Below are 20,342 nucleotides of genomic sequence, written 5' to 3' on the forward strand. Positions count from 1 at the left end.
CTCCTGAACGTGGGAACACAACATCGAGTAAATTTATGAGGTTAACAAGGAAAACTCTAACCTAGAACTTTATAAAACCTATAAAAACGCAAACTAATGTTTTAATTAAGACAAAATGACAGTGTGCATTTTCCCCAAATTCCTTATGTGTCCCGAGACTTGGCAATCCATTTGCACCTATGCGTGAAGAACCACCCAAAACCATTCCATTAACGAAGCAAAATGTGTTTGATTTCTGCAGTATGGAGAACACATCTCACTCTCTAAGTCATCAACACTGGTGACAAACTCTTCAGAAGTTTTAATGCAGAGCATATTTTAAACCCCTGCCACGTGAGCATCACTCTAAGAGATGTGGCATCTCAGGACGGCTGCCCGCCACGGCACAAGCACCTGCCATTAGCCTCACAGGATGCTTGCTGAGGGGCGAGGGATGAGTGCTGGGCCACCCCCCCAGGGGCTTTCAGAAGAAGCCGTAACCTGTCGACACTGTATGTCAGAGCATCTTTCTGACATCTGTTCATTTCCAGCTAGAAAGCATCAGAGATTCAAGAGTCTGTGTAAACTTTTAGCAAGCATCTCCTGGGGGCTGTGGTAGCTGATTGCTATGAAATCTGTATTTGTACATAGCCGTGGTTCTAACACTTGGCCGACCCCTGTCTCCTGTCAGGATCTGGTGAAGGCTGCAGAGCCGTGTGCAAGCCCCACAGCACCTACGAAGGTGTGCCTTGCACACCCTGGCTTTCACGCCCTCAAACACTGCACTGTCTCCCACTTCCTTTGTGCTCTGGGGTCTGGCTCGGATGTAGGCAGCACTGGCCACAAGCAACCTCCCGTCTGTCATGGTCCGTTTTGTGCCCACTTGGGAGCCTAACCCTACAGTTCCTCAAACATCACCTGTGTGCTGCCAGGAAGGGGTTTTGCAGCCGTGACTCAGACCTGCGACCAGCTGACTTCCTGGAGGACATGACTGGCCCCATTCAAGCAGGGAGCGGTCATGAGGAAGCTGTGGGTGCTGGCTCCCTGCCTGCCTGGTTTCACCAGCCAGTGACATCACACCCCTGCCGTCAGGACCCCAGGACGCACAGTGGCCCCCAAGACACTATGCCAGCCGAGAGGTCACTTCTCAATGAAGGAGTGCAACTGGGCACTTTCAAACCTCCCATGCATCCCACCTTCCGGAAGCTTCCAGCCTGAGGAGCACTGTAGTAACTTCTCAAGATGCAGCTGAGGGGCCATTTTTTATCTTCTTCCAGGTATATTTCAAGGACATGTTTACATTAAAAATGTCATTTTAAGCAATGTAAGTGCAGTTACACTTCAGGGACTGAGGATCTTCAGCATCAAGCTGAGTGAGAGCCCCTTGAGGGGAGCATGGACACGTGTTTACAGGGCAGACCAGGTGCCTGCAGCCTAAGACCCTGAGTCACAGAGTCATGTGTGGGGCTGGGCAGCTAGAGACGGAAGCACAGGGTGCTGAATTTCTTTAGAAGCAGAAAGTCCGTGCACTGAATTCAAAGCTCCAAAACAAAGAACTGCTGGAAGAGAATTTATTCATCTGGATGCACAAAAGTTGTTCAAGCTCCTTGGAAAATTTTGTGCACTTTTGAGCCTCTCACAGTCCCTCACACTGTGCAGGTTTGCTGAGGATGGCTTGCTGAGCCCTGCCCTGCCCTACACACGGCCTGGGGATGGCCTGGGGACAGCCTGAGCCCTCCGGCACCCAGAGCCTATGAGAAATGCCGAGCTCAGGCCCCACGTGATGCCCAGAATCAGATCCCTGGGGGCTCGTCGTGTGCCCGTGATGCTGGAGAAGCTTCAGTGCAGGCGCCGATCCAGCACTGTGGCAGAGGGAGCAGAACCTGGAGTCGGGGGCAGGAGGGAGGCCGCCCACTGGGTAGACGGCACGGAAGCTGGTTCAAGCAGTCCTGCAGACCCTTCTGTTTGACGATTTCTAAAATCAGTGATCATCACAGTAATTCAGACATTTTCACTAAAACTTCGGCACAGACGTTTAAGCAGTGGGTGCTAGGGTCAGACGTAGGCTCTGGGATCAGCCACCAGGCTGGAGCTATACAGAGGCAAGTGCCCCTGGGTCTGTGATGCCCTTCAGGTCCACATGGGCAGGTGACACCTCCCCTACACGGGGCTTCCGGTCAGGAAATGAGGCCCTCACCCCACGAGTACCCAGGAAGACGGTCCTGGCTCATGGAGGACAACTGGGAAGCCCTGCTGAAGTTGAGAACTGTAGTCTGAGGACTTCTAGGTAGTAAGAATAACCCTGTAAGCTGCTGACACAGTGTGTGCTTTTACACATGGCGTCAGAAATGCTCATGAAAATAAAACCAAACCGAGAAGCCCTGTGTGCGCAGGAAAACAGCCTTGAGTGTCTAGAGATCTAAGAGCCACTGCTCATGCTCTGATGGGGCAGTCCTAGCCTAAAGAAGAGCCTTAATGCAAACAGCCGCGACATCACTTTCATCAGAGTGGACAACAACTCACAGACAGACGCAGGACTCACACTCGGGGACAAACACAGGGCTCACACATGTCGGAGACAGAGGTAGGACTCACACTCAGGGACAGGCAGAGGACTCACACTTAAGGACAGACACAAGACACACTCAGGGACAGACACCAGGTCTCACATTCAGGACAGATGCCAGGACTCACATTCAGGGACAGACGTCAGGATTCACACTCATCAGGGACAGATGCCAAGACTCATACACATCAGGGACACACGCCAGGACTCACCCGTGTTAGGGACAGACATCAGGACTCACACGTAAGGACAGATGCCAGGACTCACACGCATTGGGAACAGACACAGGACGCACATGCACCAGGGGCAGATGCCTAGACTTACACTTGTCGGGTGTTGGGCAGCAGCTTCCAGTTGCAGTCTCACCCTCTGAGGCATCATGACATCATCCTGAGGCAAAGAACACAGTTTAAACTCACATAACCCACAAACAAGAAAGAAACAGATAGAAAAGCCAACAGCAAAATGGGCAAGAGCCGGGAACAGGCAATGCAGATGCTACCCATGGGACCAGGAACCCTGTTAGTTGGCAGGGAGATGCTGGCAGTCCCCACGATGGCTCGCACACTGCCGTGTGCAAGTACTCCAGAGGGCACTTGGCCTCGTCCAGCAATCTGAGGATACACATCCCTAAGACACAGGCCCTGCACCACTGGGAAGGGGCATCTTGTATGCCTTTCTAGAAGTTGGACCAGCCCAACTTTCTAGAAGTTGGCCTACAGAAATACTTGTAGAACAAATGAAATGTCTGCTCAAGACTGAATTATATTTTCGATTACTTCACTGGTTACAAAACGCTCACATATACTTTTTTTTTTTTTTTTTTAATTACAATCTTGTATAGTTGAAGGCAGGACAGCTAAAATTATCCCTGTTTTGTAGCCAACGAAAACAAGGCTTGGAAAGGCTATGTATTTCACCCAAGGTCTCACAGCAATTACATGCCAGGGTTAAAATTTGAACATGGGATTAACTGAGAAACCAATATTCACTAAAACCAAAACTGCCCAGAAATTCCTGTCTCTCAAGAACATTCTAAAGTAAGTTTCTACCACTTCCTGAACTAGAATCACCCCCAGGGTGTCTGAATAAAGTCAGCCCCTGCAAGTATACAGAATACTGAAGACAGCTAACACACCCACTGACAATTAGCTTAGAAATTCCAGGAGAAATGCAAGGAGCAAAGAAGCCCCAAAACCAAGCAACACGACAGGTACCCCATGATTTCAGAGCACACACTGGCCTGTAAGTCACAGAGAAGCTCCTTGTTCTCCCGAGACCATTTTGAAAGAAGAAAAACTTGCTGATGGGATGAATGAAAAGGTCTTTATTACACAAAAAAAGCCATGTGCTATTTTAATAAACAAGCTCAGATGTGTTTCTGCTGGTGGCCATGATCTGCACCACTTTTCATGTCCTGCAAAAGGCCCCGTTCTGGTCAAGGTCCACAGAGTTCACAGCTGGTGCCCAACACTAGGAGCTGGTTTTAACAAAAGTCAGCTGGTATTTGAGATGCAAAGGAGAGGAGCCTAAGGGGTGGATACACAGTCCTGACCCCACAGTGCACAGGAGGGAGGGCTCAGAAACCTCCACACATGTTTGCCTGAGAGTGTGCAAGGTCCCCAGACTGGCTGAAGTTCCACAATGATGCCCAGTTAAGAAACAACATTCTCAGCAGCCTAGGGCAAAGGATTTTGATGTATTATAAAAATAACATTAATTCAGAATGAAATGCTGTTTCCTTTCTGACCACAATAATATTAGGTAGAAACAAGCTCATCTAGTCAAAGAATTTTGTAGTTCAAAGAAACCTGGAGCTTCAAATTAAGTAGCTTCTGAGTGAGAATGGCCCCGGGAGAGTATGGCTATGGGCTCCTGGGGATGGCCAGGGCCATGGTCAGGCAAGAGATAGAGGCGGACAGAAGCCAAGGATGGGACGTGCTGCCTGCAAATCAAAGTTGCCACCAGCCACAAGAAGATCTCCCTCTACGGCAGAAAGCAAGGTCAATTTGTGTGTGTGTGTGTTTTTGTTAAGTGTCTTTATGCTTGGCTTTCAGACTCAAAGACAGAAGTTACGTGGTCATGCGCTCAGGAGGCTCCCCGAAGAAGGGGAGGAGACAGAGCAGACTGACTAACAGGTTGAAACCCTGCTTGCAAAGTACAGGGTCAAGGAATTATCAAATGTTAGCTACCTGTGTGTTTCTGCCAAACATTCTGACTTATGGAGAAATTTCCTGCTCATGGTTTGCAACTTGCTCATGTGTGCCAGGACAGGGTCCTGACCCCAGTCAAGAGGCCTCCAGGTTCCACCCGCAGAAATGACACACTAGCCTTTGGCACACAAATAATCCTGCTCTGTTCAGCTAAGAAAGCTGTGTAAATATCTTAAAAGTCTTAATAGCAATAGAGAGTTAACGAGAAGCACTCGGGGTACTGGGTCCAAATCCAGGCAGGGGTGTGAACAGGAAAACACCAGCATTTCTGCCCTGGAGGCATCAATGAGCCTAAGGAAAGTCTGAGAGGAGGGGAAAGTCTGAGAGGAGGGAACCGGGAGCCCAGGGCTGCTCAGTGTCAGGGAGGGAGTGGGTGCTGCTCACCCACAGCACTTGCCAGCTCAGGCCGCAGCTGCTGTCTCCCCAAGGCGACAGGGGCTCGAGGGACAATGGCCACAGGGCCCCAGGCACCCGGAGGAAGTGAGGGGGAGTCTCTGAGGGAGGACTCTCATCTGAGGCAAGGCCTCAGACTGCACAGGTGCTAAAACACAGCAGCCAGCACACGAGGGTCACCAGGCAGACAAAACAACACATGGTAAGACTCCCAGAAAGCAACCATTAAGAAAATAACTCAAAGAGTTAAAAATCAGTAATTTTAAGCAGTGCACTGGAAAATATCTGTTCAATAAAATAGGTGGAAGCAGCAAGGACAGAAGATGTGAACAAAAGAGACGTGAGGCCGAAAGTAAACGGGGAACGCATGAGCACACACAGCCAAATAAACAACAAATGTGAAAAAACTCAATTCTTTAACCAAAACTAAACACTGTCAGATTGGATTAAAACACACACACACACACACACACACACACACACACACACACACACACACAGAAAGAAGATCTACTGACGTGCTACTTGCAAGACACAGACATCAGGTTCCGACACAGAGCGACTAAATGTGGGAGGGCGGAAGATCCCACGCAAACTGAAGCCAGAGAGACGGACAGACCTTCGGCGGATGCCTGGAGACGGGGAGGAGGCTACACGCGGACAGAGGGCCGCCATCAAAAAGAAGCAAAGGTCGTAAATGCACTTGCGTGCTGGCCACAGAGGAAGAAGAAATAAAAAGCACAGACCTGAAGAAAGAAAGGGACAACTCAACAGCAAAAGCTGGAAATTCAGACACTCACTGTGGGCACCGGACAGGACGGCTGGACAGGCCAGGCCACCCGCAGAGAGAAGGGAGGCAGTGCCATCAACCAGCACTCAACCCACCAGCGCAGGCTCGTCTACGCAGCAGGGACCACAAATGTGAAAGCATTAAGAGCATATGAAACCTGTTCTCTGACCACAGTGAAGTTAAGTCAGAAACCAAAAACAGGAGGGTATTTGGGAAATCTACTACCAATGTGTGGAAATGAACAATTTACTTCTGAACAGCCAACAGTTGCAGAAGAAATCACAATTAGAAAATATTCTGAGCTGAATGAAAACATGATATAGCAATACGGCAAAAGCCGCACCTGTACCAACAAAGATTGATTTCTTAAGAAACAACAATAAAAAAGAGAAAACTAAACCAAAAGTAAGAAAAAAATAATAAAGATCAGAGCAGAAATAGAAGGAGACAGAGAAAAGAAAAGCAACAGAAACAATCAATTCAAACAATGATTGGTTCTTTGAAAACATCAAATTTAACAAACTTTTAGCTAGATTGGAGACCAACAAACTTTTTCTATAAAGGGCCAGAGAGTAAATATTCTAGTCTTTGTGGCCATATGTGGTTTCTGCCAATATTCTTGTTTTTTTTTGTTGTTGTTGTTTGTTATTTTGTTTTTATAACATTTTAAAAATAAAAAGACCGTTTTTAGCTCAGAGACCATAAAAAACAGGCTGCCAGGGGTTTTGTCCTGTGAGCTGTCATCTGCTGACTCCTGAGCGAGACAGACCAAGAAAAAGAGAAGACACAAGTAAGTAAATTTAGGAATGAAAAGGAAGACAGCAAGGTTGGCCTCAGAGAAGTTAAGAGAACTACAGGAGAGTCCAAACCAACTGCTCACCAACAAAGCAGACAATTAGATGAAACGGATAATTCCCAGAAAGATATGGGTTTCTGAAACTGACTGAAGAAGAAAAATAAAATCTGAAGAGATCTATAAAAAGTAAAAAAAAAAAAAAAAAAAAAAAAAAAATTGGGCTAGTAGTTAAAAATCTCTCCCCACAAAAAATTAAAAATCTCATGGGGCACCTGGGTGGCTCAGTCGGTTAAGCATCCGACTTCGGCTCAGGTCATGGTCTCGCAGTCTGTGAGTTTGAGCCCCACGTTGGGCTCTGTGCTGACAGCTCAGAGCCTGGAGCCTGTTTTGGATTCTGTGTCTCCCTCTCTCTCTGACCCTCCCCCGTTCATGCTGTCTCTCCCTGTCTCAAAAATAAATATACGTTAAAAAAATAAATAAATAAATAAATAAAAATCTCTCCCCACAACTCTCTAAGTTCAGATGGCATAAGCAGTAAATTCTACCAAACATTTAAAGAAGAAACAGGGGTGCCAGACTGGCTCAGTTGGTAAAGCACATGACTCTTGATCTCGGGATTGTGAGTTCAAGTCCCATGTTGGGTGCAGAGATTCCTTAAAAATAAAATCTTAGGGGCGCCTGGGTGGCTCAGTCGGTTGGGCATCCGACTTCAGCTCAGGTCACGATCTCGCGGTCCGTGAGTTCGAGCCCCGCGTCGGGCTCTGGGTTGATGGCTCAGAGCCTGGAGCCTACTTCGGATTCTGTGTCTCCCTCTCTCTCTGCCCCTCCCCCGTTCATGCTCTGTCTCTCTCTGTCTCAAAAATAAATAAACGTTTAAAAAAAAATAAAATCTTAAAAAAAAAAAAAGAAGAAACAATATGTCACCTTCACCACAAAGCCTCCAGAAGTGGTAGAGGCAGGGATATATCTTACTCACTCCAAGTGGCTAAGTACTTCCCGGTACCAATGTTAGAGACAACTTAAGAAAACTACAGAGCAATATGACGCATGAACATAGATGAAAGAGTGCTTGACAAAATATTCACAAACCAAATCGGCAACAAGTACAAAGGTTTATTCCAGACCAAATGGGATATCCCTGGGAATGCAAGGTTGCTTCACCATCTGAAAGTCAATTAATATCATACATTATGTTGACAAAAAAAGAACAATTGCTACCTGATGACCTCAATAAATGCAGAAAAAGGATTTCACAAAATCCAGTGGCCATTCAGGATAAAAATTCTCAACAACATAGGAATAGAAAGGAACTTCTTCATCTTGATAAAAGGCATCTACGAAAGCCCTACAGTTAACGTCTGTAAGGTGGGCAACGAAAGGTCTTCCCTGAGACTGGGAATGAGGGAAAACATCTGCCCTTGTGCCCAGAGCACCGCATGAGCTTCTGGTCAGTGGGATCAGACAATAAAGGAAAGTAAAAGGCGCCCAGACTGGAAAGGAAGAGGTGAAATTGCCTCAGTTTGCAGACAGCATGAGTTTGTATTCAGAAAACCCTAAGGGATCCACAAAAAAATACTAAACTAACAAGTTCAGCAAGGTCACAGAATACAGGATCAGAACACAAAAATCAATTGTATTTCTGTTGACCACTTCCTTCACTGTGCAGAAACTTATTTTGATGAAGTCTCAAGAGTTTATTTTTGCTTTTGTTTCCCTTACCTCAGGAGACACGCCTAGAAAAATGTTGCTAGGGCTGAGGTCAAAGAGGTTGCTGCCTCTTTTCTCCTGGAGGATTTTTGTGAGTTCAGGTCTTATATTTAGGTCTTTAATCCACAAAACTAAAAGGCAACTGACTCAGAGGAGGAAGGTGGCAGCAGGGTAGGAGAACCCTGGGCACACCTCATCCCATGGACATAACTAGACCAAAATCACCCCAAATACCCCAGAAATCAACCTGAAGACTGACACAACCAAAGAGAGAAGAGACCACATCAGAGAAGGTTTACTGTGGGGAAATAAAGGCAAAAAAATATTTGCAAATGACACATCTGATAAAGGGTTAGTATGCAAAATCTATAAAGAACTTATAAAACTCAACACCCCCCATAATTAAAAATGGGCAGAAGACTGAATAGACCCTTTTCCAAGGAAGATGTCTAGATGGCAAACAGACACATGAAAAAAGATGGTCAACATCACTCATCATCAGAGAAATATAAATCCAAACCACACTGAGATACCACTCACACCTGTCAGAATGGCTAAAATTAACAACACAAGGAACAACAGGTGTTGGTGAGGATGTGGAGAAAGGGGAATCCTCTTACACTGTTGGTGGGAATGCAAACTGGTATAGCCACTGAGGAAAACAGTATGGAGATTCCTCAAAAAGTTAAAAATAGAACTACCCTATGGTCCAGCAATTGCACTACTGGAAATTTACCTAAAGAATGCAAAAACACTATCAAAGGGATACATGCATCCTGATGTTTATATCAGCATTATTTACAATAGCCAAATTACAGAAGTAGCCCACGTGTCCATCATCTGATTAATGGATAAAGGTGTAAGACCTATATATATTACACAATATTACTTTGCTATAAAAAGGAATGAAATCTTTCAATTTGCAAGGACATGGATGGAGCTTGAGTATAGTATGCTAAGCAAAATAAGTCAGTCAGAGAAAGACACATACCAGATGGTTTCATTCATATGTGGAATTTAAGAAACAAATGAGAAAGGCAAAAAAAACAAAAAAAAATAACAACAAAAAAAACAAGAAGAGAGAGAGAGAGAGAGAGAGAAACAAACCAAGAAACAGACTCTTCACTATAGAGAACACACTAATGGTCATCAGAAGGGAGGGGAGGCAGTGAAGTAGGTGATGGGGATTAAGGGGCACACTTGCTGTGATGAAACAACATAAAATGATAAAAAATAAATACAATTTACAGTTAAAAAATTCAATTGTATTTCTATACACTAGCATCAAATAATCTGAAATAAAATAATACATTCATAATCGCATCAAAGAATAAAACCATTAGACATACATTTAACAAAAGAAGTGCCAAGACTTGTACAGTGGAAATCAGAAAACATTGCTGAAACAAGTGAATGATCTAAATGAACAGAAGAGACATCATGCATTAGTGGATCAGAAGACTCAATATTACAAAACAGTTCTCCCCAAATTGACCTATGGATTCACTACAATACATACCAAAACCTCTACTTGTGTCTTTATGGAAACTGGCAGGCTGATCCTGAAATTCCCATGGAGAAGTAAAGACCCAGAATGGCGATGGCAGTCTTGACAAAAGAAGAAACATGATGGAGGTCTTATGCTTTCTGATTCAAAACTCACAGCCACAGAGCTACCACCTGGCCCGGGGATGTGTGCAGACCCACACAGGCAGAGCCACAAGCAGAGGAATGGCCCAGGCAAGGCAAAGGCTGGGGCCCTGGTACTGGAAGGGAAAAATGAACATCAATCCCCACCATACACAAAAGGAATTCAAAGTAGACCACAGACCTAAATGTGAGAGCTAAAACTGGAAACTCAGAAAAATCTTGGTGACCCTGAGTTAAGCAAAGAATCCTTACATCTGACAACAAAGCACAAGTGATAGAAAGAAAACTCTGACCAACAGGCTTCATCAAAATTTCAAATTTGTGTGCAGAATAACCAGAAGGTGAAAAGACTTGGAGGAAATATCTGCGCTGATGCAGGGGGTCTTCCAGCCCAAGGGGCAGGCCCTGAGGGGTTGTTGGGGGATATAGTCCAGATGGAGGCACAGTGGCAGGAGCCCTTCCTCTGCCTGGGGCATCTACTCTTTCTTCAGCTTTGGAAGAGAACGTCCCTAGCTTTATTAAGGACAGGTATGACAACAATCTACAGCAAACAGCATACTTAACAGTGAAAGGGTTCAGTGCACTCTCTGAGATTGCAAAGGAGACGAAAACGCCATTGTCATGACTTCTAGTTAACAATTTATTAGACTAACAGTTGTAAACATTTATGCTCCAAGCGTGGAAGCACCCAAATATATAAGTCAATTAATCACAAAGAAACTCATTGAAAACAATACCATAACAGTAGGGGACTTCAACACCCCACTTACAGCAACGGACAGATCATCTAAACAGAAAATCAACAAGGAAACAATGGCTTTGAATGACAACTGGACTGGATGGACTTAACAGATACATATAGAACATTTCATTCTCAAGCAGCAGAGTACACATTCTTCTCGAGCGCACATGGAACATTCTCCATAACAGATCACAAACTGGGACATAAATCAGCCCTCAACAAGTAAAAAAAGATCAAGATCTTGCTATGCATATTTTCAGACCACAACACTATGAAACTCGAAAGCAACCACAAGAAAAAATTTAGAAAGGTAACAAATACTTGGAGACTAAGAACATCCTACTAAAGAATGAATGGGCTAACCAAGAAGTTAAGGAGGAAATTAAAAACTACATGGAAGCCAATGAAAATGATAACACCACAACCCAAAACCTCTGGGATGCAGCAAAGGCAGTCATAAGAGGGAAGTATACAGCAATCCAGGCCTTCCTAAAGAAGGAAGAAAGGTCTCAGATGCACAACCTAACCTTACACCTTAAAGAGCTGGAAAAAGAACAGCAAATAAAACCCCAAACCAGCAGAAGACAGGAAATAATAAATATTAGAGCAGAAATCAATGGGATTGAAACAACAACAACAAAAAAAACCCAGTAGAACAGATCAATGAAACCAGGAGCTGGTTCTTTGAAAGAATTAACAAAATCAATAAACCACTAGCCAGTTTTATCAAAAAGAAAAAGGAAAGGACCCAAATAAATAAAATCAAGAATGAAAGAGGAGAGATCAAAACGAACACAGCAGAAATAAACACAATAAGAGAATATTATGAGCAATTAATATGCCAATAAAATGGGCAATATGGAAAAAAAGGACAAATTCCTAGAAACATATAAACTACCGAAACTGAAACAGGAAGAAATAGAAAATTTGAACAGACCCATAACCAGTAAAGAAATTGAATCACTAATCAAAAATCTCCCAACAAACAAGAGTCCAGGGCCAGATGGCTTTCCAGGAGAATTCTACCAAACATTTAAAGAAGAGTTAACACCTATTCTCTTGAAGCTGTTCCAAAAAATAGAAATGGAAAGAAAACTTCCAAACTCATTCTATGAAGTCAGCATTACCTTGATTCCAAAAGCAGACAAAGACCCCACTAAAAAGGAGAACTATAGACCAATTTCCCTGATGAACATGGATGCAAAAATCCTCAACAATATACTAGCCAACTGGATCCAACAATACATTAAAAGAATTATTCACCACAACCAAGTGAGATTATACCTAGATGTAGGACTGGTTCAATATCCACAAAACAATCAATGTGAGTTATCACATCAATAAAATAAAGGACAAGAACCACATGGTCCTCTCAATAGATGCAGAGAAAACATTTGACAAAATACAGCATCCTTTCTTGATAAAAATACTCATGAAAGTAGGGATAGAAGGATCATACCGCAAGATCATAAAAGCCATATATGAAAGACCCAATGCTAATATCATCCTCAATGGGGAAAAACTGAGAGCTTTCCCCCTAAGGTCAGGAACAAGACAGGGATGTGCACTCTCACCACTGTTAATCAACAACAGTACTGGAAGTCTTAGCCTCAGCAATCAGACAACACAAAGAAATAAAAGGCATCCAAATCGGCCAGGAGGAGGTCAAACTTTCACTCTTTGCAGACGACATGATACTCTATATGGAAAACCCAAAAGATTCCACCAAAAGACCACTAGAACTGATCCACGAATTCAGTAAAGTTGCAGGATATAAAATCAATGCACAAAAACCAGTTGCATTCCTTTACGTCAATAATTAAGCAGCAGAAAGAGAAATCAAGGAATCGATCCCATTTACAATTGCACCAAAAACCATAAAATACCTAGGAATAAACCTGACCGAAGAGGTGAAAAATCTATACACTGAAAACTATAGAAAGCTTATGAAAGAAATTGAAGAAGACACAAAAAAATGGAAAATTATTCCATGCTCATGGATAGGAAGAACAAATATTGTTAAAATGTCGATACTCCCCAAAGCAATCTACATGTTCAATGCAATCCCTATCAAAATAATACCAGCATTCTTCACAGAGCTAGAACAAACAATCCCACACCACAATGTGTATGGAACCAGAAAAGACACTGAATAGCCAAAGCAATCCTGAAAAAGAAAACCAAAGCTGGAGGCATCACAATCCCGGACTTCAAGATATATTACAAAGCTATAATCATCAAGACAGCATGGTACTGGCACAAAAACAGACACTCAGATCAATGGAACAGAATAGACCAGAAATGGACCCACAAATGTATGGCCAACTAATCTTTGACAAGGCAGGAAAGAATATCCAATGGAATAAAGATAATCTCTTCAGCAAGTGGTGCTGGGAAAACTGGACAGCGACATGCAGAAGAATGAACCCGGACTACTTTCTTACACCATACTCAAAAATAAACTCAAAAGGGGTGAAAGACCTAAATGTAGGACAGGAAGCCATCAAAATCCTAGAGGAGAAAGCAGGCAAAAACCTCTTTGATCTCGGCTGCAGCAATTTCTTGCTCAACATGTCTCTGGAGACAAGGGAAACAAAAGCAAAAATGTGCTATTGGGACCTCATCAAAATAAAAAGCTTCTGCACAGCGAAGGAAACAATCAGCAAAACTAAAAGGCAACCAACAGGATGGGAGAAGATATTTGAAACAACATTATCAGATAAAGGGTTAATATCCAAAATCTATAAAGAACTTTATCACAAACCCAACACCCAAAAAACAAATATTCCAGGGAAGAAATGGGAAAAAGACAGGAATAGACACTTCTCCAAAGAAGACATCCAGATGGTTAACAGACACATGAAAAAATGTTCAACATCACTCATCATCAGGGAAATACAAACTAAAACCACAATGAGATACCACCTCACACCTGTCAGAATGGCTAAAATTAACAACTCAGGCAACAACAGATGTTGGTGAGGATGCAGAGAAAGAGGATCTCTTTTGCACTGCTGGTGGGATTGCAAACTGGTGCAGCCACTCTGGAAAACAGTACGGACGTTCCTCAAAAAATTAAAAATAGAACTACCCTATAACCCAGCAATTGCACTAGTAGGTATTTATCCAAGGGATACAGGTGTACTGTTTTGAAGGGGCACATGCACCCCAATGTTTATAATAGTGCTATCGACAATAACCAAAGTATAGAAAAAGCCCAAATATCCATCGATGGAGGAATGGATAAAGAAGATGTGGTATACACACACACATACACACACACACACACACACACACACACACACACACACACACACAATGGAGTATTACTTGGGAATCAAAAAGAATGAAATCTTGCCATTTGCAACTATGTGGATGGAACTAGAGGGTATTATGCTAAGAGACATTAGTATGTGAGAGAAAGGCAAGTATCGTATGACTTCACTCATGTGAGGAATTTAATATACAAAACAGATTAACATAAGGGAAGGGAAGCAAAAATAATATAAAAACAGGGAGGGGGACAAAACATAAACTCTTAAATATAGAGACCAGAGGATTGCTGGAGGGGTTGTGGGAGGGGGGATGGGCTAAATGGGGAAGGTATATTAAGGAAGACACTTGTTGGGATGAGCACTGGGTGTTACACGTAAGGGATGAATCACTGGCATCTACTCCTGAAATCATTGTTGCACCATATGGTAACTAACTTGGATGTAAATTAAAAATTTACTAGAGACTCAAGTTAAGAAAAATAAATAAGGGGCGCCTGGGTGGCTCAGTCGGTTAAGTATCTGACTTTGGCTCAGGTCATGATCTCACAGTCCGTGAGTTTGAGCCCCGTGTTGGGCTCTGTGCTGGCAGCTCAGAGCCTGGAGCCTGCTTCAGATTCTGTGTCTCCCTCTCTCTCTGCCCCTCCCCCACTCACACTCTGTCTCTCAAAAATGAATAAACGTTAAAAAAAATTTTTTTTAAAGAAAAGAAAGAAAAATAAATAAAAGGCACAAAGCTTAGAGGGGCGCCTGGGTGGCTCAGTCGGTTGAGTGACTCTTGATTTCGGCTCAGGTCATGGTCCCAGGGTCATGGGACTGAGCCCTGCATCAGGTTCTGCAGTGAGCGTGGAACCTGCTTGGGATTCTCTCACTCTCCCACTGCTCCTTTCCCCTGCTAGCACTCTGTCTTAAAAAGAAAAAAATAAGGGGCGCCTGGGTGGCTCAGTCAGTTAAGTGTCCGACTTCGGCACTCAGGTCATGATCTCATGGTTTGTGAGTTTGAGCTCTGCATTGGGCCCTGTGCTGACAGCTCAGAGCTTAGAGCTTGCTTCAGATTCTGTGTCTTCCTCTCTCTCTGCCCCTCCTCTGCCCATGCTCTGTCTCTCTTTCTCTCAAAAATGAATAAACATTAATAAAATTAAAAATAAAATAAAATAAAAAGCACAAGGCTTAGAAAGAAGAAAAATGTATACATAAACAACCCAAATAATCAACAGAGAAACATTGGAATTAAAAGTAAATTTAGCAAGGTTTCGGAGTACAAGATTGATACGCAAAATTAAATTACTTTCTCTCTATATATAAAAATTAATTTCTCTAGATCTACAAAATGCTCTAAATGATGCCACTTACAATATCAGAAAACATCAAATTATTCTCCTATATTGTTGGTGAGAATGTAAGGTGGTGCAGCTCCTCTAAAAACCAGTCTGGCAATTCCTCAGAATGTTAAACATGGAGCAACACAGCACTCCTGGGTTTATACCCATGAGAACTGAACATATCTGTCCACACAGGAACTGGTACAGGAATGTTCATGACTGCGTTATGCATAATAGACAAAAGGTGGAAACAACCCAAATGCCATCAGAAGGTAAAGGTGGTCCATGCATACAGTGGACCATGACCCTATAACAGGAAGAAATGAAGCTCTGACTCTGGTTGCAATGTGATGGAAAAGCACAGGAAGCTGGTCACAGAGACCAAACTGTGTTCGTTCCACTTGTAGGAACTGTCCACAACAGGCAAGCCACAGAGATAGAAAGGGAGCCAGTGGTGCCCGGTTGGGAGCTGGGGGTGGGGAGCAGGAGCTAATGGGGGTGTGTGTCCCGTGGTGATGACCGCACAACACTGTGAACACACCAAACCCACCAAACTGTACACTTTAAGTGGGTGGATTTTATATGAATTATAGTTCAGTAAGCTGAAAAAAATGTTTTTAAAAAAGCAAATACCAAGCAATTAATTTAACAAAGGATTGAAGCCATGCACGGCTACTGAGGTAAGTAAAAGAATGGACATATGTTCACTGTTAGGAAACCGAAATACCATAAAGAAGTCGGTCCTCCCATAACTGATCTATGGATTCAACATAATTCCAATCAAAATCCTCACTGGAGATGCTTTGAAAATTAATAAATGACTCTAATATTTATATAAAAATGCAAAAAGATTTAGAAAAAAATAGCTAGAAGTACTGAAGTAGATGAATAAGGGGGCTTACAGAATCAAACCACACTGTGTTTGTTCTCTAAAGCTGCAATGTGGCAAAGGACAGACCAATAGCCTGACTGGACAGAACACAGAGGCCAGAAACAGGCCCTACACACGTCCACACTGGACAGCTGCTGAGCAAGGACCTTCCTTTCAATGAACAATGCTACACCCACTGGAAATCCCTACGAGAAAGAGTCATTCAGGACCTCTACCCACATGCAAACAGAAGTGATTTCTAGATCAGCTGTAGATCAGAATGGGAAAAGTAACAAATAAAATTTCTAGAGAATGATATAGAAAAATATCTTCATGAGTGAGGTAAACAAAAATTTCACAACTGGGGGGAAAAGCACTAACAATAAGGAAAAAATTGGTGAACTGGACTGCAGTAAATTAGAAACTTCTATTCATCTAAAACTCTACTAAAAGAATAAAAGATAAAGCCACACAGTGGGGGGAGCTATTTGTAATTCATAAGTTCAACAAAGGACTTGTATCCGACACATCTGAATAACTCCTATTGAAGAAAAAAGAGGCAACATCATAAAAAATGGGCAAGAGACATGAGCAGGCTGTACACGAAGAAAATATCCAAATATCTGCCTGCAACTTTGTCAGCCATCAGGGAAATGAATATAAAACCACAAACAGGTACTGCCATGTGATGACCAGATGACTCAAGTGAAGAAGACAAGTCACAGGAATGGTTGGGAGGAGACAGGCCAGGTAGCACACCCTCATACCACTGGACAAGTGCCTGCTGCAGGTGAGCACAGCACTGCGGGCACGCCAGTCCCTCCCCACGTGTGTGACCAGCAGATGTACGGTGGCCATGTGCCAAAAGAGATGTACAAGCATTTCCTGGCAACATCACTCAAACACCCAAATGTCCAGCTAGCAGAAGGGTGGAGGTGGCCTCGCCATACATTGTACTATCACACAGCAATGAAAGGTAGTGAAATGCTGCTACACAAAAACCAGCATTAATCTCCAAAATGTAATGTTGGGCAAGATAAGCCAGACACAAAAGACGACATAAGGAATTACATAAAGGTCAAAATAAGACAAAACTAACTTTGGGTGTGGAGAAGAGGATGGGATTTCTGACAAGGAGCAAGAGGGCGTGTGGGACTTTGGCAATGCTCCAGCCCTGCACCTGCAGATGACTACGCAGGACGGCACAGTTTCCTATAACTCAGCAAGCTGCATACTTACGACCTGCGCCCTGAACTATGTATGTGTTGAACTTCAATAGAAATGAACAAGAGCAATTCCAAGTGAAGTTTAGATCAGAATATAAAAGGCAAAAAAGAAATAACGCATCTGGAACTAAGAGAATAACTTCAGCGCCTAAAAGTAGGAAAAAAATACCTCAAGAAGAAGGCATGAAGGACTGACTGTAAAGGAAAAGATTACTACATTGACCTGCCTTAAAATTAACAACTCTATTCATCACTAGGTAGCTTTCAGAGAGCGAAAAGGCAAGCTATAGAGTGAGATAAGCTGGATCCAAAAAACTATAAATGACACCACTTATAAAAGTTCAGAAAAAGGCAGGACTATCACCTCAGAAAACAGGAGCGTATTTAACTTTGGGGGGAATAAGGAAGGTAATCAGGTAGAAGCAAGAAGGGGCTTCCAGCGTGGCTACACAAATACCTGCTGTATGAAACTCGCTGAGCTGTACATTTACATCTGGTGCTCTTCTCTGCATGCGTTTTTCTTCATAGTGTAAGTGATGACACAAACACAAGAGTTTTGAGCAGAACCACTTCTGTAGGACTCTGCCCCAGAGTCCTAGCCATTACACCGAGCCAAGAACAGGGGATAAAGGCTCACAGTCAGACAGAAACACGTAAAAGTCTGTTCGTCACTTCACAGTGAATTCTTAATTAAAAAACAAACAAACAAAAAACGTACTATAACTAATAAGGTAATTTAGCACATTACAGCAATAAAACTGGGGGATTCACTTTTCATACTAATTTCTGATAGTACCAAAAGCCATAAAATACTTAGTGATGTATTTTGTTAAGATAAAAGACCTGTAACCTGAAAACTATAAAACATTTCTGAAAACTGTAAGAAGGCCTAAATAAATGGAGAGATGTACCATGTTTATGGATTAGAACATTCAGGATCAGTAAGACCCCAAAATGGATCTACAAATTCAATGCAATTCCAATAAAAGTCCAAGCAGACTTGACAGCAGATTCTAAATGTTTGCAGACATTCAAAAGACCTAAAAACAAACAAACAAACAACTTTGAAAAGGAAGAACACAGCTGGAAGATTTAACCATACCTGATTTTTTTCAGCATGACTATGCCACATGAACGAAGGCAGCGTGAAGGAGAACATGAGCACAGAGACACGGGACCCATGCTGTGTCTGCCACTCGGCCTTCAACAGAGATGCCAAGCCCAGGTGCTGGGACTGGGTTAGGGGAGGGAGACTGTCACCGCAATCCCTCCTTCACAACACACTGAGATTAACCCAAAATAGGTAACACACTTACGTGTAAAAGACAAAATAATAAAACCTCTAGGAAAAAACAGGGAGACAGTCTTGGTGTAGATAAAGGTTTCTTATTTTCTTAGAAGGGACACACAAACACAAATCTTGATGGGAAAAACTGATGAAATGGACTTAATCACAATGAACAACTTCTCTTCATTAAAACACTTTTAAGAAATGAAAACAAAGGCAAGCCATGTACTGGGAGAAAGAATCTGTATCTTAAAACTCAAGACCAAGACAAACGACTTAATAAAAAAGTCAAAAGACTTGGAAGACACTTCACACAGGAAGAGACATGTGTGATCAGTCAGCACCCAAATGAAGACACAGCAAGCACATTTAGTCACCAGGAAGATGCAATCTAAACCTACAAGGAGACATTCCCACAGGCATGCCACAGGGCTCAAATCACAAAGACAGACAACTCTAAGTGTTGGGTAAGAACTCGGGACAACTGGAGCTCTCTTAAATCGCCGGGACTGTAAAATGGTTCATCCTTCTGGAAAATAGTTCTAAAGTTTCTCACAAAGGCAAACGTGTGTGTTTACATCACCCACCAGCTCTGTCCCTAAACGTTGATCAGGAGAAACGACGTACGTGTCCGTGGTAAGACCCGCACAAACTTCCATGGTGTCTGTACTCAAGGTAGGCAAACACTGTCCCCCGACGGGCACCTACAGGAGGTGCACCCTGGAACATGCAGCTTGGCAGCAAAAAAGCCTGACTCGCTGATGTCAGCAACAACACAGACGAATTTCAGCGTATGCTGAGCAAAAACGGCCAACCACAAGAGCACATTCTGTATGATTCCATTTCTATGAGGTTCTAGAACAGGAAAAAACCCTCAGGGGTGGAAAGAACAGATGACTCCATAGTTACATGACTAATCGAAAGAAATCCCATTGGTAGCTGCTTCCAGGGGCCGGGCACGAGTGTGAAGCAGCACAAGGAAATGGTAGCCTGGACTGAGGCGGTCCTCACACGGTGCAGACGTTTGTCAGACCCACTGAATGTGCACTTTAAATGGGTGTATTTTATTATATAGAAGGAATAATCCAGTCAGGTTGATTTTAAATATGTCTCTAATCAATCACACCCACTATTTAGGAAGAAAGTTTAAGCTGAGTTCACTCCATGGTCCTTTCTAAAATCATCATCATAGTTCTGGGTTTATTGCACAGGTGCCACGGCGACACCAGAAATGTTCCGGAGAACCACCATCTCCCCAATGCACGGATTTTACTGCTCTGAGTTTCCAGCCCCCACCCGTGTGCATACACAACTTTTCTATAGCCGTAATTGTAGCAGAAGCACACACAAAAGACATTTAGGGTCACACATGCAGATTCACTGAATACACACATGTTCAAATTGTGTGGCCCCTCCACTGACAGAACCTGGACTGTGTGGCCAGTGCCCCAGCCCTGGCTCCCTGCTCCTCTGAGAAAGGAAACCCCTTTAACTGAGAGAGAAGAAAAGAATTCCTCCGATGAGCAA

General features: G+C 43.2%; 1 protein-coding gene across 9 annotated transcripts in view; it reads right to left on the reverse strand.

Moving 5' to 3' along the window:
• The window catches only part of B3GNTL1 (UDP-GlcNAc:betaGal beta-1,3-N-acetylglucosaminyltransferase like 1), a 93,703-nt gene that overhangs the window by 47,189 nt on the left and 26,172 nt on the right, over window positions 1-20,342 (reverse strand). For 8 of the 9 annotated variants that reach the window (XR_006211378.1, XM_042967312.1, XM_042967306.1 and 5 more), the window contains one exon: window positions 2,870-2,935. Coding sequence is in view for 8 of the 9 variants with exons in the window: in XM_042967312.1 (XP_042823246.1) it covers window positions 2,870-2,935 (66 nt within the window). In the remaining variant the exon portion in view is untranslated. Of the gene's footprint in view, window positions 1-2,869; window positions 2,936-19,402; window positions 19,603-20,342 lie in introns of those variants that run through there. The other variant, XM_042967307.1, reaches the window with a different exon arrangement.

Source organism: Panthera tigris, chromosome E1, assembly GCF_018350195.1.
Source record: "Panthera tigris isolate Pti1 chromosome E1, P.tigris_Pti1_mat1.1, whole genome shotgun sequence".
Lineage (NCBI taxonomy): Eukaryota > Metazoa > Chordata > Mammalia > Carnivora > Felidae > Panthera > Panthera tigris.